At 50.7% G+C, this 23,003-nt stretch overlaps 1 protein-coding gene across 36 annotated transcripts in view; it reads left to right on the forward strand.

Moving 5' to 3' along the window:
• Shot (dystonin-like protein short stop) overlaps positions 1-23,003 on the forward strand; it is an 89,283-nt gene that overhangs the window by 11,892 nt on the left and 54,388 nt on the right. For 15 of the 36 annotated variants that reach the window (XR_013494125.1, XM_078181600.1, XM_078181596.1 and 12 more), the window contains 6 exons: positions 8,667-9,597; positions 12,764-12,825; positions 17,755-17,772; positions 19,077-19,136; positions 20,710-20,799; positions 21,588-21,758. Coding sequence is in view for 35 of the 36 variants with exons in the window: in XM_078181600.1 (XP_078037726.1) it covers positions 9,477-9,597; positions 12,764-12,825; positions 17,755-17,772; positions 19,077-19,136; positions 20,710-20,799; positions 21,588-21,758 (522 nt within the window). In the remaining variant the exon portion in view is untranslated. Of the gene's footprint in view, positions 1-8,666; positions 9,598-12,763; positions 12,826-17,754; positions 17,773-19,076; positions 19,137-20,709; positions 20,800-21,587; positions 21,759-23,003 lie in introns of those variants that run through there. The other 21 variants (XM_078181590.1, XM_078181594.1, XM_078181612.1 and 18 more) reach the window with 13 other exon arrangements.

The following is a 23,003-nucleotide window of genomic DNA, read 5'->3' on the forward strand; positions in this document are numbered from 1 at the left end:
CGCGTTACTTCGCTCCTGCTCGACGTTATCCTCCTCCTACTCCTTCTCCACGGCTATATCGCTAGCGGTCTGTCCTACTCGCGAACGGGCTAATCGCGGTCGGCTATCGCGACGGAACGCGTCGCCGTCATCGTCCTCGTCCTCGTCCTCGTCGTCGTCGTCGTCGTCATCGTTAGTCGTGCAAACACACGGTCGCGATAACAAGCTGTGCGTGCGAACACCGAGAAGGTGAAACCAAGATACCGGGATGCGTCGGACTACCTCGCGGGTGTGTTCCTTTCGCACGCGTTGACACGTGCTTGGTTGCGAGAGACCGCGGCGTCGTCGTCGTGCGGGCCACGACTCTCGGTTTTATCCCCCCCGGTGGTGCGACGGGGAAAACGTGCACGCGCGGAGAGCCGGAGAGGTTCGCGGAGGAATCTCGGAGGAATCGTCGAAGGAATCACGTAGGAGGTATCGCGGAGGTATCGCGGGTGTAGCCGCGAATTCCGAGGAACGGTTGACGCAGAGAGTTTCTTCTCGTGGAGAGGGGTACCGCCACGGTGCTGCTGCTGCTGCTGCTGCTGCAGCCGCGAGTGCATTCTTTAGCGATTGCCACACGTGCGCTAACATTCGCAATCCGGTCCGCTTTCTTTGTCTGTAAACGTCGCCGTGAGTTCTGCCGCAGCCACCGAAACGGCGCGCGGACCGGGTTCTCTCTCGTGGCTAAAAGTCCAAGCCACACGCGGTAATCTTCTCGATGGTGTGATCGGAATAATTTGATCGGGCACCACCGTAGCCATTCGGCGAAATTCTTTTCGACGAACCCCCCCGTGGCCCGACAGCAAAACACGAGGCGTTCCGTGAGTCACGCTCTACGTTCCCCCTTGTCTCTCTCTCTCTCTCTCTGTGTCTCGGTCCTATCCGCGTATCTTTGGTCTCTCCTTCTTCTTCGAGGTATAATGGGGATCGTTTGGAATCGCTTCCAGTATACAGAGACCGTCCCGGTAAATGTTCTTTGAGGGCTGATTTTACGAGGGATCAGTTCCTCGGAAACTAGCGAGAGCGTTCAGCAGCAGACATCGGCTGCTGCTACGTCGCACGCGGCCGCCTCTGGAAACCCGTTTCTCCTGTACAACATTATTTTAGCGTTATTACGGTTTTAAGAGCTGTCTAGTATTACAAATTGTTCGAAACTGCAGATAACGCTCAAGCGCGCGCATGCTCGGGGTCCGAGATTTCGCGAGTAACCAGTCCGAGTGCTGGCATTTATTAACGCTAGGTTTACGGAACCCGTCGAAATGAGTTACAACTCGCTATCAATTATTGCAACTCGTTAGTTATATCGTCGCTGATTTACGATAATTCGTAGTAAGTAACGTGGTTTAATCGTTAGTCATCTTTTCTTGCTCCATTAATATTCACCCAAATATTATAAATCGTTTACAAGAATCAACGCGAGTTGTACTCGTTGATCATTGATCAGATTACTTCTTGATAAATTCCGTTTGATATACAACAAAATTTTTGCGCAAACACGACAGTCCAGAAATCGAGTTTCAACGATAAACGATCGCTTTACGCAGAGAGATAACTGTGCGTCGTTCGACTCTCGTCCCCTGTCTCTTTCTCGCACTCGGCTGCGAATCATTCGTTCCAGCCATTATCTCGTCGCGTTTGTTGGTAATCACGAAACGGTGAGACATGCCACGGCGATTCACCAAACAAGAAATACACTCGCACCGATTTCGTGTTCATTCAAGATTACGATCTCCGTCTCGTCTCCCCCGGGGTCCCCGCGCCAATGTCTCGGTTAGGGGACGTTCCCTTCGAAGAATTTCCCATTCTGCCTCGACGGCGCGGTGTGTTTGTTGCCGCCGCGGTGCCGTTTCTCGGGGCCCGTTCCGTTCCCGGTCGATCCGGGGGCCCCGCCAGGAATTCGGTCCTGACCGGGACCGGGCCGAAACTGGTCCAGAATTGGCCGAGATGCAACGGAGATCGAACCGTGACGATGCCCCGATCCACTTCTGCCCCGTTAGTCCCTGCGAAACGGTTGTCTTGCTCCGAAAAGTTGCGAGGTCGTTCTGCGTCTTCTCCGAAGCTCTTCTGGGGCTCGCAGAAAAATTCTGACGATTGTAAAGAGGTTGTTGGATCTTCTAGGAAAATCGAAAAGGAACGGATGCGGTCATATCGTAGTTAGATTAAGGCGAATGCGTCGAACATCGGCGATCACCAAAAAAACGCCCACAGTTTGCGGAAACCGCAGGGGACCCATCGGACCACCCCTACGCAAATCCCCTAAAATTCGGAGGAAGCGACACTCGTTGCACCTGGTTTGGTGGAACTGTTTGCACAGCCGCGCGCCGCGAGATAGAAGGCGGTGTTCTCTCGTCGAGTGAATAAGAAGAAAGTGGTTTTCATCGAATACGGGGATTGCGTAATAATTGCAGGCCGGCGCGGAGGGCTCTATGACAAACCGGCTCCGCGAGACGCGAGCCCGCGTATCACGTACACGGTCTCTCTCTCCGCGCGTGTCTCTTCGGTCGACCTGGCGCGTCGTGTACCTGGAATTTCTTAATTTGGTCCGATCGACCTATTCTCCGGTCCGAATCGGTCGTAGCCTCTGCTGCACTCTTCTCCGTAGCCGGGCTGTTCGGTTCTCGCGATCGAGAGCCGAGGTGTGCTCTCCCGTCCCTCGAACCTCGCTGAAATTTGGAAAATCGGCGTCCCACCGTTTCGAAAGTGGAACGGTGGTGCTGTCCGCTTTTGCCGAATTCTTGCCGCCCGTCGATTGATCGCTCAAGGTCTCTGCCTGCCTGCGGTCGACCGGAATGCAGATTAATCGTTCGCCCGGGCGATACGGTTATCGTTTGCGACGCGTGATTCACCGATTTCGAGCTCGATTATACGCCGTTCCGCGCTGGAAAGTTTGGGTAGAACGTCACGCCTCGTTCCGCGAAATCGAGTCGAAGGGCACCACCCGTCTTCTTTTCGATCCGCAATGCATGCAGCACAGCGAGCAGCCGTTCGTCGGCCGTGTTGAATCAGCGAAGGGGGAAGCCTGTCTCGCAGTTTTCGATTCACGTATCGCGCCGCGCCTGTCTGCGTTTAGACCCCGCTTTATTATTATCGTCTGTCCAGTGATAATTAGCTGAAATTTACAACGTTCTCGTATATTAGGGATTTTATTACCAAGCAACTATTCGAAATCATTTATCTTACAGTATCATTTAAAATTAAAAGCGAGCATGCTATTTCTAGAAACAAGTCCACGATCTAAAAGAAAATCTCTTCACGATGCTATCTGTCATTTAGTATACTGTTTCACCGAGCTCTGTTTACGTCTACGAATCGAGTTCCAAGAATCGGATGCTAATTGGCCGGTAGTTTTCGCCTCCGGTCCAAGTTTCTCGCGATCGGCGTTGTTCGCGGATCGGATGACGGTATATCCATGCTCGCTCTCCTTAGCACACCGGGTATCCCCACCTGGTCAGCCGCCGCGACCTCCGTCGCGTTCAATCCGAAAGCCGTATTTGGTTGCCGCGTTAACAGACCCGCGAAAGTGCAAGTGGTGGTCGGTTTGCTCTCTGCGTGCAACAAAATGGTACGACGATCGTTCGGCGTCGATGAAGATTTTGCAGAGCGGTTTAACGCCCGGACCCTGGCATCCTTTGGAAACCAGTTTCGATCGCGTCGGACGGTCTAGAGAGAGAGAGAGAGAGAGAGAGAGAGAGAAAGAGCCGGTCTAGAGTCTATCACCGAAAAACGTAGCTCGGCGAGCCGAGGGGATCCGTCGCCGGTTCTCGCTTCTGCCTCTCCTCGGCCACCAGCGCCGCGGGAAAGGTCGGCCGGGGATTTACGGGCCCTCTCGCGAATTCCATCCGCGGAGGCCATCCTCAAGGACATGGCATCCTCGTGAATCGGAGGCGGACCGAGTCCGTTCCTTCGAGACGCGAGCGCGCCTCGCGTATCAAGTTCGAGGCTGTGCGAGGACGCGGCTCGATGGTCTCGCGCGCCGCTAAAGGTCGCGATCCGTAATCGATATTCAGGTCTCTAGAGTTTCTATAGTACGTACGAAAGAGGAGACCGCTTTGGCCGTGCCCTCGGTACCCCTGGTAAGGCCGATCGAACGTGGCGAGCTCGTGAAAAACCAGAATAAATTGTCTTATCCTCGCTTCTCATAAATACTGAAATACTAAGTGGAAAATTGTCTTCACCTTCCTCTATGGAATAATTCCGATCGAAGAAGTACCAATCGCTCGAACTGCAACGATCGTGATACAGTGAAGGGTTAAGCATCGTTCGCACTATACGTTCGATCTGCGCAGAAAAATCGGCTGCGATTCTGCGGTCAGTTAAAAATATCGTTCCTCGTGTTGGATCGTGGCAGCCGCGCCCACGGTGTCGGGCGATATCGACCGAGGCGAAGGCGCGGCTGCGAAGGGCCGAGGTGTGCGACAACAGCCTCGGGGCCACCCTCTGCTCTCGTTAGGGCGGCCCGTAAGAGTCCTCTAATCTTTGGCCGGCCGTAACTAGGACGTCGTCGATGTCCAAGGCGATCGGGTGGAGGAGTAGTAGTATATATCGTGGTCGCCGGAGAACGCTGGTCGTCCTTTGGCTGGAGGCGAGAAGCGTTACGAGATGTCAAGATAGGTGGGGTTTCCGTTGGAGAACCGGCCGGCGACGAATCGGGCGGGACGAACCGGTGGCGAACGCTTGTGAAAACGTGAAACGGGGGTACCCGGGGGGGTACTCGCGGGGGCCGAGAACGAGAGAACTCGCAGAGCTTCGTTATAGCGGCCGCGTGCTGCTCAAGGTTGGCCGAACTGTACTCGCCGCGGCGGAGAGAGTCTTCTGGCCTCTTCTGTTGTCCTCTGGTCATTTCAGTTCTGATCTCTTTTGTTGTCTTCTGGTCATTTCAGTTCTGATCTCTTTTCTTGCCTTCTGGTCATTTCAGTTCTGATCTCTTCTGTTGTCCTCTGGTCATTTCAGTTCTGATCTCTTTTCTTGTCTTCTGGTCATTTCAGTTCTGATCTCTTTTCTTGTCTTCTGGTCTTTTCTGATCACTACGTGGTCTATTCCGGTCTACTCTGTTTCCTTCTGTTCTGGTCTTTACTGTTCTCTTTTCTTCTGGTCTCTTCTCTTCTCTTCTTTTCTCATCTCGTCTTTTCTCCTCTGTCCTCGTCTCGTCTCTTCTATTCTCTCCTATTCTCCTCTCTCGCCCTCTCCTTTCCTCTCTCGGCTCCCAAGAGCTCTCCAGAGTTCTCCGATAGAGGCCGGGGGTACACGGACCCGTTATACCGCCGCTGCCAAGTTGTTGCCGCAAGAATGCCGCCGAGCCGGCCCCTCCGCGGGTACCCAATGCGGCCCCGCGCGCGGCCGCACGCGTTATTCCGATCCGATCCGATTCGAGGCGAGATCCGCGTCCACGCGCTTCCTTCTTCCCGCTGTTACGTAGCCGATCGTCTGCTCAAAATCGTCCACCCTCCCCCTTGGTCGCATTCTTCTCGCTCTCCCATACCAGAGATGCGCCGAATTACAATCGAATTACCTGAGGAATTGGAACTGCGACGTCTTTCGATCACATCGCAAAACAATCGCATCGTTTAATTTGATTCGTTTGAATATTATACCATGTTCGTTAACATACAGAAAAAGATCAGCACTTCGTCCGACTTCTATGCAAAAATTTTATATTTATATCGCGAAGCTTCGTCGCTACGCCTCACGATTCACCGACGCCGTTCGTTGGAGGGTTGGCGAAACGATCTCGTTGGCACGGGGGACCAGGTGTGCTAGTTTTAGGGTCGAAACGCGTGGGCGCGACTAAACCGGAATGAGTCACTCAGGTGTCGGCTAATGGGTACAGTGGCGGGACAGAGACAGCGGCGTAGCGAGACGGTAAGGAGAGCGAGAAAGCCTTCTAGATCGCCGCGGTAAGGACATTTCGTATGCAAGCGTTCAGGTTCGACGTGTCGGCCAAGACCGATTCCCCCGGCTACCTTTCCACGATCTCGCTCTGTAGAAGGCCGCGCGTTCGTTCGCCGGCACGGGTCACGAATGAGTCGTGTGTCGGTGAACGAAAAGATCGTAGGAGGTTGCGCGCGGCCAGGTGGGAGAAGGGAACGTGGATTGTCGTGATGTCACCGGGCTCCATTCGTCTCTTATGAATCGTTTTCTTCTTAAGGAGAGATTAACTCACCACCCGTTGCATCCTCGACGGCTGTTGGGCCGCTACGCTACTCGGAACTGTTGCGAGAATCGTCGAAATACATGGAACGGAATAGAACGTAAAAATGTCAATGTACAAAGTTCCGAAAAAGTACATTGTATTTCATTTCACAGCGTATTTCAACTCTAAGTCCGATTCCATATACTTCTACCCGAAGTACAATCTAGTCGAAGTTACGACGTGATTAAAATACAATTTAATTAAATTACGCGATAGAAATAGCACGAATCTGGCTGTCGGTGTAGCAAATTCCTGCCTCGTTCCTGCGAATCGTTTTCTTCTCGAGCCCTTCCGAGCCGGGCACGAGTAAGAGGCTGGAATCATCGTCAAATTAACAAGGGTGCCGGTTCAGTTCTTCGCTTCGCTGGTTTGCTCTTCGAGTTCTGAATCGTCCGATCGGAAATTGCCGACGCGCTCTCGGGGCTCCGTTGGCGCGTGTTACGTGCGCTCTCCTCGCACACCGTCGCGCCGCGGCGTACCGGGTGCACGCTTTCTCTCGAACTTTCTACACGTTCGCGCGCGCCTAGGTCTAAGCGCTACGGACACGCGGTTGGTCAGAGCCGGAGGCCGGCTAACACCGCGTGGCTCGTGACACGCGCGTTACTCTATTTTCTATTCGCATCTAATTCCGGCGGAGCAGACGGAAAGCGAGAGAGGAATCGGACCGAGGCGGGTCGACGACGGGTCGGCCGCGGCTCCGCTAGCCCAAGACCTCTATAATTCTCCGCTACCCTCTCTCGTCTTCTATTTTGCCGCCGGTCGGCTATCGCCGCTGCGAACCGTAGCTCCAGCTCCAGAATCGTTGGCCAACGGCTTGGATTCGTTGTTCGCGTTTCGCGACGTCCGTTGCCGGCGCTTGTTCCAGAGAACCACCCCTTTGTTTTGCCCTCCGCGCTTGTGGAACGACCCCGAAACTGAAGAAACCAATTCTATGATAATAATAATAATAATTATTATTATTATTCAGTAGTAAGACAAATTAGGACGTAACGATGTAATAAAAATTAACTAACTTATTTTCCCCGTTCTTTATGTTGCAATTCCTGTCGCCTATTTCTCGTACGATTCGAAAGAAGGTGGCTGGAGGAAACCACCCCCTCATTTTCTCCTGCGAATTCCGTAGAACAGCCGCGTAGCTGAAACAATCAATTCCCGCTTGTAATACACATTAGTCAGTCTATTGTGCCCACTCTCTGTGTTGTAATCTTTGTTCGTGGTTTTTTTTTATGATTCAAAAGAGGATGACTGGAAACCACATCCTCATTTTCTCTTCAACGCCCCGTGGATTAGCCTCGAAGTAGAAACAATTAATATCATTTAACAAACAGTCTATTGAACCTATTATGTGCTGGTTGCAATTGGTTCTTGTTACTCGAAAGCCATCCCCTAATTTTCTGCACCGCCTCGAACTTCAAGAAAGCGAACTCTGTCGACAGAAAAGTTCCAGAGGCTGTTACACCTGTTTTCGGTGTCGCAACGTCTGTCGCCGGTTCTCGAAAACGGGAGCCCCGAGAAACCACCCCTTCGTCTCCCTCGGTCGCGACCGGTAGAATCGGCGTCGACGCGAGGTGAACGGAATTCTTTCAGCTCCGAGAGCCATTAACCGGAGAGACAGTGTTGTATCCGTTGGGTGTGTTGCAATTGCTTGTTTTCGCTCCGATCCAGAAGACGACACCCACATGCCATTGCTTCCATTACCATATGCGGGAATCTCGATGGTCTTGGGTATCCCCGTGTGGCAGGGCCGTGTCTCTCAGTCACCGGGCGTCTCGTGGACCGTCAGTTTGGTAGATCGCAGCTCGCCGCTGGTTCGTCGGTCGCTGGGTACGCGCGTTCGCTCGTTCATTCGCTCGTTAGTATGATCGCCGACTCGCCCGCGTGCACCTTTTCCTCTACTCCCGCGATCCGCTGTCGAACCACGCAGCGCCGTTTTCTATCGCCGGCTCTCCAATAACGATCGCGAGTTCGATCGCCTAACGCGCGCGCGCGCGGTTCGCTTCGTTTCGAGATTTTCGCTTCGCTACCGAAACCGTGCCGTCTGTCAGCGAGAAAGAGACCCGATCAGGCTAATTCGACGGAGAAACGGCGAGCGGTTACGTCTGCGACGTGCCGTGATAAATTCGGTCGTTGATTCGTTAAGGTTCGTTCGTTCGTCTGGAAGCCGGGGCCGAACGAGCCGTCGGACAAACCGGGGAACGAAATTAGCCGTTCTCTTGCTCCTCTCTTCTCTCTTCTATCTTTCGCGCGGTCCGTCCGTCCGTCCGGCTCTCGCTTCTTCTCCGCACGTCCCTGCATTGTCCCGCGCGTGTCCCACCGGTCCGCCGTTTGCCGCAAGCGACTCTCGAAAAACCGTTTTCCCTGGTCTCGCGACGACGACGACGACGACGACGACGAGTCCCCGGACCGTCTCTCGCGAGCTCACGTTCTTCGACGTCGTTCCGTTTGTTTCCCACAGTGCGCGACCAGTGTCAACGAATCGAGAACGAAACGAAAGTGAAGAGGAACCGGCCAGCAGAGACACTCTTCCTCTCTCCCGAGAGAGAGAGAGAGAGAGAGGGACAGATAAAGAGAAGTTCGATCATCGTAACGGAGCCAATTCTCTTCTCGGTGTCCATCCCGGACGATTCTAGTGATACGAGGTGTTCGCGCGGAGTCGGGGCCGGCTTTCCGACTCGATGTGCCATAGCAAGCGACCTTGCCGAACCGATCTAAACCGCGAACAAGTGTCCCGGTCGCCGACAGACTCGTGACCGCGTGTGTGAATCGACTGGAAGAGAAGAGAACGGGGTGCGTGCGCCGACGCCGATGAAACGTAGTCGGACGTGATTCGAATCGAAGTTTCACCGAAGTATATTCCTCGAATGACATTCAATTGCTCATAAAAAATGTGTCCAGTTAATTCATCGAACGTGGCACGATTCGTTCGAAGCAGCAGTTGATCAACGTCGCGTAGAACGAACTTGATTCCAAGAATTTGCTCGAATCACTTGGAACCGATGAATTGATTCGAATCGATGAATTGATTCGAAATATATTTCTCTTAATAATCTTCGAATGTTGTTCGAAGAAACGATTCGAGGACGTCGAGTGAATCAACCGTTATTCGAATAACGCCGAGCACTGTGATAAAGGGGGGACCCGATGAGCCGCGGGTGGTGGATCTGTTCGGTCTCTTGAAGCTGTGTTGAGCAGAGAGGAAGGCGTCGTCGTCGTAGGGTGCAGAAGAACCCTAGAGGAAGACTCTATTAGAAAGGATATCGCAGCGATGTCGACGCAGGCCTATTACAAGGACAGGCTCGGCTTCGACCCGGTGGACGCGGTCGCGGAGCTGCACCGGGAACAGGGCTCGCAGCGCGGCTACGAGGAGTCGTTGTCCAAGTTCAAAGGTCAGAGCGACGGATATTCACACGGATTCGGTTGGTGGAGCAGCGAACGCGATGAGAACTGGCGCGGCCGAGCCGCGAACGCCGCGAACGGGCCCGCAGAACATCGGCCCGGCAGCTCGCAGGGTTTCTGGGGTTGCTGGGCGATGTTCATCGAGGCGCACGGTAGGTGGAGAGTTGGCATGCCGATGCTGGACCCAGTCCAACTACACCCCCTTGCCCGTGACCCTATCCCTCGAGAAACACCGCCCGAGAACCTCCTCTCTTTTCTCTCTTATTACCCCGCCCCTCGTCCCCCGTGCCCGCCAGAATTTTTCCAACGATTTCTCTCTCTCTCTCCCAAGGCGTTTTAGTTTTCTGCTCTTCCTTTTTTCTATCACGCAATCGGGCACACGCTTCAGCTTCCTACCTCGGCATCTGACCTGCTCGGCCGACCTTTCGGCACTGGTCTACAGGGTGTCCGCGGTGTCACGATCGCGTCTCGGATATGTCAGTCGAAATCGTTTTCTCGCGGATATACTGTTTCCTCCTTTCGGTCGCAGTGTCGATTCAAGACCGACCTCGAATCGAGAACAATGTCGATTCGAGGGCGGCGTCGATTTAAAGAACGCTGTCAATTCGAGAGCAATATTAATTTAATCCCTTGACCGTACTTCAACCAGCGCGACTCGTGTTATCGTCTCTTTATTAATTCTTTATTAACCAGCTTCACGATCCCTTTTACAGAGCAGGTTTATCACCCCGGACGGTGGATCATTTAATATTAACAATAATTTATTTGTTCACGTATCACGGATATAGAAGCCATTTGTTACGGAAGAAGTAGTCGCGAGAAAGTGTTGTATATATTTATATATAATACGAGTTCTGCTGGAAACGATTAAATCGACTGACTCGGATCCGCTAACAGATAGATCTTTCTCACATGATCTCGATGATCGAGTAACGCCGGCAGCGGTGAGATCGTAACATCCACTAACGTTTTGAAGTGTTGTGTGCCTAATCGATACCATAGATCGCCCAGGCTTCCGTAGAAATCGCGTTCACGCCTCTCTAGTTCCTTCTCGTTTGGGGAAAGTCGCTTTTGCAAACGGGGGTTGCGGTGACGATACTTGTCTTGTTGCACAGTGGACTTGGAGATCCGGTTTCTCGCGACGATAACGATTTTTAACGTTATTACAATATTTTGACATACGCATAACTTTCAACTCTTTTCAATCTTATTAAAGTGTTCGAAAAAACCATTTGCTTCTACTTCGTTTTTATTTCTCGCAATCGTCTTGGATAATTTTTATTTCGCATACATTATCTTATTGTTATTTATTAATCGAAAGAGTATAACAACGGTGATTGATTCGAAAATAACGAAGATCGGTAAATGTAATTTTGGCCACGACAAACGAATCTCCAGAGCACTGTGTATGCTCCTCTCTCGGGAGCACGATCGGGATACGATCTCGTCGCTGTATCCGCAATGACGGAAGTGTTCGACGAGCTCTCTGATCCGTCCCACGGATTCGTTGGTCACGAGAAAAAAAAAACCCGTCGCGATCCCCGTCGATGCCCACGGTCTTCAATTGTTCTCGTTCCCTCCGAAATTCCAAGCGCCCCGAGCGTGTGTCCTCGTTGTCCCAATTTATCTCCATTATGTTTCGGTATGCCACTCTTCCGAGTCCGTCGTCGTCGTCGTCGTCGTCGGCGGCCACGATCGCGTCGATGGCTCGAGCCTCGATCAGTGCTCACAGGGGAATAAATCATGCGAACGGCGTATCTACCATTATAATTGGTGTTAAGATTAAATATTAATTCGCGTCTCTAAATAATATTTTCATATTTATTCATGTTTAGAGAATTATGCAAAAAGAATTAAAGAAAAAAGAGGATACGATAGGGGGGATAAGGAAGTACAATAGATTTACAGTGGGTTAAATCGGTGAGGTCCGCCAACAGGGCGCAGCAATTGGCTCTCCTCGATCCCGGTTCGTTCGAAAAGTCGTCGGACTTTATCCGTGACGACTTAAAGGATCGCAACAGCTGTCCGTGTCACAGGCGAGCCCGCGATCCGGCTGTGGGTGGAACGACTATTAACGGAGTCCGTTCGAAAAGCGAGTCGACGACGGTCGGCGATATCGCAAAGTGTTCGCCGGTAGCCTAGATGGAATCGGTTAATCGGTTGTAATTAATTGCCGGTTCGTAGAACGAGCGCCTCCTACTCGGATTCGTTTGGATCGCGTCGTCGAGCCTAATATCTCGTCGGCGCGATCACAGGCTTTCGATCGACTACGTCCGGAGACGCGTGCAGGAATGATACTGCCGCGACGACCATAAACTCGAATTCCGATTTCTGGATTAATTAATTCTCCGTGAGAGTTTCTTTTCGTTGTTTCATCGTGTAGTTGATTAGAATTGGAGTGCGGATCTGTAATAATTTTTAACGCGGCTCGGCAATTTAACGCAGAATGTATATTGTTGCATTATCGTTGTCATGTCATCGAAACGATTAAAAATCCGCATTCCAGTTATTCTACATATATATTATTTTATGTTTGTGTAAAATGTCTAGCATTTTATACTTTATATTTTACTACGACAATTTTTAGGGTCTCGCCGTTATCTTATATTGTATATATTTGTGTAACAAAACGATAGAAAAATTCATAGAGGAAGCTAGTATTAGCCGTGGTAGATCGATGTTCGGTGCATCGGCGATTAACCGGTTGATTGGTCGTCAAACTTCGGAGCTTAGGTTCGCTTGTTTGCCCGATCGACTGCTCCTTTTCCTGCTCGCAATGCCTACGTCTCCGACACCCATCTACCTACCTGTCTGCCTACTTTACCTATCTATTCGCCTGTCCAACCACCCACCTGTCCGTCTGCCTGTCCGTCTATCCGGCTGCTTGACTGCCTGCTGCCTGATGCCTGACGTTTTGCCAGTTCTAGGGCCGCGCGTAGGCGATCGTCGGATTCAATCGCCACCACGGTTACGCGCGCGACCGCGTCGACGTCGATCCGAGAGAAGAAAAGATCTCGCTGCGATCTTCTCGATCGGGTCAGGGGGTGGGTGGGTCAACTGGGAGGGGGTTGGTTGCGCTTCGATTACTCGGCGTTTGTTTGCCGATCGGAAATCGCGTCCGCTAACTAACCGACCGCCACCCTTTTCTGATTGCAGACGAACGAGACGCGATCCAAAAGAAAACATTTACCAAATGGGTGAACAAGCATCTGAAAAAGGTAAGAGCACCACCTTAACGCCGAGCGCGTAACCGCCGTCCGCGGTGAGAATGCCTCGGAACGAACCACGAGCGCTCCGAAAACGGTCGATCGAGCGCGCGAACGCACTTTCTGCGTCCGCCAGCTTCCTTTATATGTAGCTGGGAGAGCCAACAATTGATTGACTTCTTCGCTCGCCAAGCTTTTCACGACTTCACCGAATTTTCATTTTCAGTTTTTTCGTACTGGTTTTACTACGGTTCAGACTCCCTTATCCTAGCTGCTAGTTCTCGAGCGCATAGGAGGTTTGTTCTGAGAAGAACATTACATCGGTCGTGATCGTAGGAAATAAAACCAGCGGGTAATTCCGTAGCGGAAAAACGGAGACTCGGTTGGAGGGGTTAATACGATCAGAGATCGCCGGGATCATGCCCGAGGGTGGGTTAGGTCGGGGGTGTCGGTTGAATTACGTTGTTCGTCGAAGTTCCAACGGCCCTTCCTTCGAAATATCGAGCGATACTAATTTTAGACCGACCTTAGACGGACGGTCAGGAGGCCGCACGCTTCGCGGAGAAGTCGAACCCGAGTCGAATGCGACTACTCGGCGTTGGGCGAGCCCGTGAGCGAGAGTATCGAAACACCTGATAGGTGCGAGCTCAACGGCGCGCAACGCCCGCGGACAACCAGCTGTTTCGTAACCCTCGTGTGCGTCGCGCGTTGTGTCTGTCCTGTCGCGTTGCCTTATGCCGTTGCCTTCGCCGTTTGAGAACAGCAAGAGAAAACCACACGGAGAGACACCTTCCACGCCGGTCCGGGTCCTGTGCCGGAGTCCGGTCCCGCAGGTATACTTGCACGCGTGGGTGGGCGTGAACGTAATCGTGTGTGTGTGCGTCGATGTGGGACGCGCGCGTGGGCCGTGCGTGTCGCGAGTCGCGCGATCCCTTCCAGGAGGGTGTTTCACGCGGCTATAGAAGGCAACGCGACGAGGAAACCGTGTGGGTGAGAATCGAGGAAATCGACGGGTACGATAGCGACTCGCAACCTGTTCGCCGGCTTCGCCGAGTGCCCGGCCACTTTCGGAAAACCAGCCTTCTTTGCAATCGATTATTCTTGGAAAACCTGCCATTATTCCCGCAGGCTCCGCCACTATTCCTGGAGACCGCGAATAGACTCGGACCCCAAGGATCTTGAGGCCTTTTTTCTGGACGATGCTAGTTCTTGTAGAGGCTCCAGGATTAATTATGGAATGCTGTGATTTCTTTCAGAGGTCCTTGAATCTTGTCTAGACCTCTACGATTTCTATAGAGATTCTAGGATTTTTACATGTATGAACGATTTTATGTAGAGGGCTGCAAGATCTGCTAGACGATTTAGGATATTTCTCAAGAAATAAATTTTTTATTAGGAAACTCTAAGAGTCTTTCTAGCATCTCTAAACATTTTTCTCTAAACAGTTTCCGCGGTTCTTCGCGGCGGATCTTAAGCGTCGTATCGTCGCGGAATGTCCGTTTGACCGGTATCTAGATCTCCTTGCCGCATGTGACCGCCCTGATGTTCTAAACGACGACGCGGCGGCGGCGGCACGGCGACCGGGTTTTGGGGCGTCGGGGTCGGTTGCCGCTCGTAAGATCGATTAAGGAGATTCCAAGTATCGCTACCGAACAACCATCGCCACTGTTCTCCGTTGCGTTCTTGTTGCGGGCACGCAAGACGGAAAAAACGACGGCGTCGATGCCAGTGACGATTCCGACGCCGACGGAACTCGTCTGATTTACCATCTCTCTCTCTCTCTCTCTCTCTCTCTTCTCTCTATCTATCCGTCGCTCTCCCTTTTTCCTGACGCTTTATCTACGATGACGAAGAGCGGACGTCGACGACACGGCCAGCGACCGCGAACAATTCTCGCAACTCGAGACACGTTAGCCTTGATCCTCGCGACACCGTTCTTTCGTTGGTCGGAGCGGGTTCGTTAGTTCGTTGGTCCGGTCGACGTTTAAGCGCCGTGAATCGCCGATGACGCGGCCCCCGCTTCCGTTTTCGGTATCGGAGCCGGCGACACGATTCCGATCGATGGATCATCCAGCGACACCGAGAAATAGAAGCATCGAAGCTCGTACCGCGGATAAATTCCCGGCGAGGCTTTCACGTTGCTTACTGTATGCGTGTATGAGCGGGAGAAAGGAGAAAGAGAGAGAGAGAGAGAGAGAGAGAGAGAGAGAGAGGGGCGAGACTTCGAAGCGGTTCGTAAGCGGCGCGAGCATAACTCGAATGGCATTTCGAGGGTTATCGAGGCTCATTTTCTTCTTCCTGTGTTAGTCGTCGGCTCGAGCGGCGCCTATCGAGACCGCATTACTCACCCTTTACTCATGCTCGCTGCCTCTGCCAGCTACCCTCCTCCGCTCGAAACAAGCTTCCGCGTTCTACCGCTGCGCTCGAAAGTTTTCGCCGCGTGGACTCCGGCCTTTAACGCCTTTTAGCCCTTTTATTCCGCGATGCAAGTTGCAAGAGTAGTTTCTGTATTCGCTAAAAGTCTAACATCATAGACTTTCCATTTATTTATTTATTTATTTATTTAGGGATAACGTAATTCCTACTATTAGGTGATTAGAAAATTATCGATCAAAGACTCTTCCTCTTGCTCTCTGTATAAAATAGGCGTGGCTTGGTAGCTCGCAATTTCATCGAATCTAGGGCAGTTTCCACCCTTCTCCAATCTAGACTTTATAGTCTATAAATCAAGCTTCGCAGATCCTTCCGTTCTTCCTGCCTGCGCGAAATAGGCGTGGCCTGTTCATAGCAGGCGTGTCTTCTTCGCCCTCGACGATCCAGAGCCGCGTAGCGTCGCTCCAATTCTCGGTCCAGCCGGGGGTCTCTCGTATCGACCTGATCCACTTGTTTTCTCTTTCAACGTTCCTGTCGCGCACGCGACAGAAATCGGTCCTCCCCGGCCATGGATTCCAGGGTAACGCGGCGAACGGTACCGCGTGTTTGCTTGCCGCTCGGTACTGGTTCTGTTAGCCGGGCTGCCTACCTGCTCGATTCCGCCGCGCGCGCGCGCGCCCACCTTTCCTCTCGCAAGTCTGACCTTATTCGGAAACGTTCTCGTGCGGACAACGTTCCCGATTTACCACCTCTTGCGCGATAAGTAGGTGGCCAGGTAGGTAGTTAGGCGCGCGACTACAAGAACGATAAGCCAGTCAACCAGTCAGCCGACCAGTCAGTCAGTCAGTCAGTCAGTTAGCTAGTCAGTCATTCAGCCAGTCAGGCAACCAACCAGTTATGCAGTCAGCCAGCTAGTCAGTCAGTCAGTCGTTCGGTGAGGCAACCAGTCAGTTATAGAGTCAGTCAGCCAATCGGTCAATCATTTAACCGGCGTCTGGAGATGTTGCATATCAGGGTTGGGAAAAACAGGCGGCTCGAGAGTGAGTGCACGGTCGGGCATGACGCATCGCCGCCATTGCGTAACGTCCACGCCAGGAAATGGTCCGCTGAAGTAACATAGACGTCTATGGATTCCATTCCGTTGAATAAAGACGTCCTACGGGGACGACCGCGCGACGGATTTTCGGCCCCTGATGGATCGTCGGTACAAGGCTCGAGCCGGTGATCTATGATCTACGCTGGAAACAGAGACGTCGGCCTCTCGGCTCTCGATGTCGCAACGTCGCGTCTTAGGAATTTCGGGAACTCGCTCCTCCACGCGATTGCGGAGCAGGATTTCTTAATACGATTCTCATTCCTTCAATCTATTCAAATGATATCGCTCGAATAAATAATATTACTCGATTAAAATTTGATTCGAAGATTCCTCTCGAATATAGAATTTGATATGAGAACAGTCTTTTCTTCGAAATATTTTTCGCATGAAATTTTATACGAAGTATCTATTCGTTGCAGTCACGGTCTAATACGTATGCAGCTATGCAGTGTACTAATAGAATACTTTGTAACTCATTCCTGAAATTCCATTTTCTTAGAAGCATTACATTAGTCTCTAACGACGTGGCTACAATATTAGTCATTCTTTACGCGTACGACGCGCGATCTTCGCGCGAAAAACGGCAATGTCGACGGTACGTCGAGAAATTCATGGATACGGGGTCTGAACGGACCCAGCTTCGCTGGCGGGGACCGTTAAGTGCCACGGTAATATCCTGATCGCGCATCCTCGCCGTGGTTCCCAGGCAGAGTAGTAACGTGTGTGCGCCGTAAACGCATAAAATCCGCGGGCGTGTTGCGTCACCGTGTGCTCTCGGAGCCGTGACGAGCCGGACCCCGTCGTTCGAGAAGTTGCGACGGGCTAATTACCTGGGTACTCGGGTGAGCAATCAGGTATTCCGGGTAGGCGATGACTGCGCTCCAAAATTAGCCGGCGATCCCGGTTGACCGGCAACAACCAGGCCGGTGTGAAACCGATTGATCATAGGAAACCGTTCGAAACCATTCACTTTTTCGCCGGCCATTCACAAACGGCTCTCTCGAGTCAACTCTCGGGCACTCCGGACTCTCCGGGCGCCGGCAACCCCGGCAGCCATTTCTGCGCTCGATCGATCGATCATGGCGGCCGTTGTGCGCGACCGCCGATTTCGTAGCCGACGATCATCGGTCGTTGTCCCGGGCCCTGGCAAAAAAAAAACACGCCGCGACGGGCCGCGCGTTCGATCTCTGTTTCTACTCCGACCGTTTTTACTTTCGTTTCGCTCTCGTTTTACTCTCTTTCGGCGCGGCGCGTCCCGCGCCGCGTCGTCGGAAGGAGAAACAGTAGCGCGCGCCCGGCCGGCTCCGAGTCCGCCCGGTCTCGCGACAACGCGCCGATTGTTCCTCTCCGAGGAATTCTCTGATTACATAAGATACATTACGAGATGAAGAACCAACCGACTCGCGGTCGTGGTTGCGGCCGCGTTCTCTGTATACATGTTCTCTCTTTTTGTCCCCGCACGCTTGCCGCAGCACTGGAAGTACGTCAAGGTATGGATCCAGGAGAGGTCTCGCGACCTGTCCCTCGATTAATTAGGACGAGTGGTCCGGGAATTAGATCTCACCGACGCTATCCGCGGGTGTAACTTGAACTTTTTCGTCAGTCTTTCCGCGATCGTCGAGCTTCCGAAGCGAATGACATCCCCTTACGCCGCCGGAAGAAATAATTAATCTCTTATCGGATGTACCAAGATGTCAAAGTTTCTTTTGATAATTCTTTCGAAGTTTATTATTATTATCATTTATTCATTAATTCAAAATCGAATGGCAAACTATTTTTCAAATTTTTTCTTTAGCTCCCCTCACCGTTACCAACTGCCAAAGGCTGACGAAAAAGTCAGAATTTCACTGAGGGTCCTCTCTTTGTTAGATGAAACGTCGTTAGGACCCCGGTAGTTGTACACTTGGATCCTCGAACGCTTCGTCCGATCTTCAATCGCTATTAGATGACCGCTTTACAAAAGTTTAGATAAAGAAAGTTTGCCGTATATATAAATCAATTAAAGCTAAAGTTAAAGTAAAAATAAAAATGACAATATACATTGGTAAACTTTGGCAAGACGGTCTGAAGCTTCGAGGACCAAAGGGTTCTAGACCAAAAACCTTCGGGACAGTGTCGGCCTACCTCGACAGCCTTGGGCGTCTGTTCGCAGACCTGACCAGACTCATTTAGCGTAATTACGTTCGCCGGTTGCGCCGCGTGGTGCAATCGATTTAGAATTGCATGGGATAGATCGGTCAAGGACCACTCGTCCGCACGACCGACTGTAGTAGATCATCTTAGAGGACCTCCTGGCAGAAAGCGATGCCGATTGCACCGTTGATCGAAGACCTTCTGCCAGGTGTAGCGGTTATGACACATGCTTGACTGGTAGAAAGCGCGTTCGATCGAAGTGTTCTTAATTGATTGACAGCGATCAAGTAATTACAGTGAAATTATTTAAGACCAATTAGCGGAACGATGACATTTGTCATGTTGCAGTACTTTTTAACTCGTTTAATCGCGAAAGTTAGCATTCAAAGAATAATGTCCATGTATATAAAGCAAAAGACCGAAACGATTAAGAGATCGGCATTGTCCCGTTCCCGAAAACGAACGAAATCGCTTTGGCCAGCTTTTATGACCTGACTGTGCAAGGATCTCGAGGTCTTTCTGCCAGGATCCAGCGTGTCGAAACCGGCATGATCGGGCGATCGAAGGATCGTTCCACTGCTTTCGGTCGATTGAGAGGAGAGGCACGCGGAAACCGTACCGATCTCCGCGAATCGATCTCTCAACCGATGTGTTTTTTCAGACTTACACGTGTCTGCACGTGTGCGTCCTTGTGAACAACCAGCCGTGCTGTTCCCCCACTGTAAGTCCACGGCAGGTGTCGCTGTCGACCCGCTTAGCCGATGTTACCAGGAATTTGTAACGCATGCACCGAGTGTATAGATTCGAACCGTTTCTGTGTGTCCCAGTTCGGCTTGCAGAACAACACCGCAAAAGTAATTCCCTTCCTACTCTCCGACGTCCTTTTGTCTCCCCTGACTCCGCGATTACCCCCTCCTCTCCTTGAACGCGAAAGGAAGCGATTCTTCCTCGAACTCGTTATCGGGGCTTCATTTCTCGACCGATTTTACCATTACGGGATCGTTAGATCGCCCCGATCGGTTCTCGCGCGACACCAACGGCATTTTATTCGTATAACGATCACAGCAAATTCCACGTACACGATTTTATTCGAACAACGAGCCGAAGAAATTTTTACGACAGAATTTTAATCGAATAAGTTTATTCGAACAATGGTCTCGAATGAAATGTCGAATAAATTCTACAAATAAAATTTGTTTCGTTATTCGAACGAAATATGCATGCCTGCCTCTGACTGATATTGCTTCTGATAAAAATTTCGGTGCACCGTGCCCGGGATGAGTTACGCGATCACCTCGCCGCGACTGTTCGAGGCTTATCTCTTGGTTCGGCGCGTGTTCAAAGTTTCACGGGTTGTTTGACGCTCGCGGATTCCGCCGCGTTCGCACGTGACCGCGCCGAACAACTCGTTTATTTCCGCGCGGCACGCGATATCGCCCGTTCCAAAATACTCGCATGCTTCGCCTGCCTCTTCGTGTATCCATATTCCGTTTTCTATCCAATCTCTCTCCCTCTCTCTCTCTCTCTCTCTCTCTCTCTCTGCCTCATTTTCTCTCTATCTCTCCTCTTGTCCAACACGTTTGCACGTTTCATAGAATCGAACAGAGTTTGCCCGTTGCCTGCACTCTCACCTGCAAGATTCTCCATTGCGACCGATTTCCGTGAAACTCGCACGAGCCACGATGCTCATCCTGACGTTCATTCTGATGTTCGTTCTTGCATCGATCAAGTTGTGTCTGCGAGTTTCTGAAAAATCGGTGCTCTAGCTCTTTCACTTCAGCATAATCTATGTGTGTGTATGTGTGTGTGTATATGTTCAGCAAGTTCGTCTTGCCACTGACCATTATCATATCGACGAGTTCGACAATTCCGCTTCTCTTGCGAGAACGAAAATTTGACGAAAAGCAATCCATAGATTACAACTTTTTAATTACTGCAACGAATTTAGAACAACTTATAATATCCAACGAGTTCTAACTAATTTAGTACAAGTTGGAATTAATTTAGAGTAATTCAGTGTAACACCAACAAACGAGTTGTAATTACCTTCGAATAATTTGCAATTAATTTAGATCGATATCGAGAGTACTGTCGCCGTTCTACCGTTCGATCTTTCGCAAAAGGGTCGAGCTCGTCGATACCGCAACGCGTCTTTTGTATTTTTTGACGTGGTATAGTCCTCCGCCGTCCCACGGACTTCAATTAATGATTTGTCTTAAATGAATTTTCCTTTCAGTCGAGCGAGCCGGGAATTGAATTAGCCAGCTCTCTGACCCGTGAAATCGTTGTTACAGGCCAGCAGACATGTCGGAGATCTGTTCGAAGACCTGCGGGACGGGCACAACCTCATTTCCCTGCTGGAGGTTCTCTCAGGCGAGCATCTCGTAAGTGTTCCGCAACCTTGCTAACCGTACACGTTGCATATTCCGGTCACGCGGCGACTTGGCAATGCTTTCGCTGTACCCTCGTTACACGGGGGAGGATGCTCGTTACGCAATCTATATATATATATATATATATATATATATTTTTTATATATATCGCTCGCTGTGACGTTGCGTTTTTCGCTCTCTAAATACAATGTCTTAAAAGCTACATTGTCCTTACATTGTAACGCTTGAGACATTGCATCTGCAGAGCGAAAGGCGCGACTTTGAAAAAGGTATAGAAACGGGACATCAGAAATATAAATAGTCGTAGGGTTTTCCGAGTATGAAAAGTAGGAAGGTTGACAGTTAGCGTCGTAAAATTCTGAATGAATGAGACAGGGTGTTTACAAAGTGTTTGGGCAGCTTCGAGTGACCTGGGATCATTGTTTAGGTTCCTGGAAGCCCTCCATTAGCCGAAAGATAGAGCGTGAGTGAATGAAACGTTATGGGAGAAAGTGTATACAAGAGAGAAAGAGTGAGAGAGAGAGAGAAAGAATGGTAAGATTATTAGGGAATAGGTTGGTGGAAGGGCTAACAGGACTGATCGAGGCATTCGAAGGAAAGCTGCCAACTTATGCGCGTCGTGGAGTTGTTGTCGATATCGTTAATAATCTATCGTACGTTGTTTTGTGTTACCACGGAGTCTCGTGGGAGTTTTAAATAATAATCGGTACGATAGAAATAAAATATAAAAAGGTGTCGGGTAATCGTAGCAACATTCTAACTGCGGATTTGGTTTTCAGCCGCGGGAAAGAGGTAGGATGCGTTTCCACATGCTGCAGAACGTGCAGATGGCCCTTGACTTTCTGCGATACAAGAAGATCAAGCTGGTGAACATCCGCGCGGAGGATATCGTCGACGGTAATCCGAAGCTGACCCTCGGCTTGATATGGACCATAATACTCCACTTCCAGGTGAGTATCCCACTCGACGGTGACAATAGAAATGCAATATAAAAATGTAGACGTGTATAGAAATAACGTGGCGATCTAATCGTTCTCTCTTGAGAACGTTATCGTCTCCTCTGCGCCCGAAGCACTCGTCTCGACCACAGGCTTGGTTCGCCTTTCGAATCGCGACAGTTCATTATCGGCCGATAAGTGACGATAACACGACAGAGCTTTCCAAGCTCTCCTACGCTCTCATGCTATCTCTCTTTCTCTCTCTCTCTCTTGACAAGCTACGCTCTCGGCGAAACGGAACAAATTCCATTTCCAATTGCAAGTACTTCCACTCGAAAGACCGCGAATCGAAGTTTAACCCTTTGCCGCGCTTAAAAAAAATAACGATTTACTGCCTAAATTAATAAAGATTGCATCCGACATTGCGATAGTGTAATTGTTATAATGTTCGAACATTCGCGTCGTGCGGCTGCCGTAATCTTTGCTAGTATCGCGTTTCGTATTAAGTGAAAAAATCGGGAGAATAAATTATTGCATGCAAGAGTCGATTAAGAATCGCGTAAAAAGTTTGTTAACAGTCGGATGAAAAATTCATTTTAGCTCGCGTAGTTTTATCTTTCACTGTACTTTTTTTTGTTTTGCTTAACGCGGACATGTAATTCCACTCGGTAAATTGAAGGCGGCAAAGGGTGAACGAAATTGAAATATCTTCGATCCTGTACCCATCGATCACGGCGCATCTATCTAATGGTGTATTTTTTGTTTTGTTTCGCGCCGCAGAGCTGGCGACGCAAGGTAAGTTGTTCCCTCTATTTTTATGTAGTGCGATCCCGGAGCTGTTCGCGATGGGAATTTCAGTTCGAGGAGGATCGAGGGTTGCGCCTGTGGATCTGTTTTATCGACCGTGTTAACCGATCGCGCTAGATGGCGCTCGATACTTGGATTCGATCCAACGATCCGCTGGTTCCGCGTGTTTGCGACGAATTGCGAATCGTCGCGACCCAATCGCGATAATTAAATGGTAGCCATTTCAACGATAAGACTGCCGTAATCTTTGCTGTACAACATCGAAAAGCATTCCGAGTTCGTCGGAAAAACAAATCCAAGGAAACTGGATTGTCACTTTCGAGCCGCGGGCTACGAAGTTACCTCATGCTCGAGACACGCCGAACCTCGCCCACCTCGCGTCATCCTTATCTCGCGCGCGATGATACCGGGCACGAACAAATATTGCAGATCTCTGCAGAATTGCGAGGA

The sequence above is a fragment of the Augochlora pura genome, chromosome 5 (genome assembly GCF_028453695.1).
Source record: "Augochlora pura isolate Apur16 chromosome 5, APUR_v2.2.1, whole genome shotgun sequence".
Lineage (NCBI taxonomy): Eukaryota > Metazoa > Arthropoda > Insecta > Hymenoptera > Halictidae > Augochlora > Augochlora pura.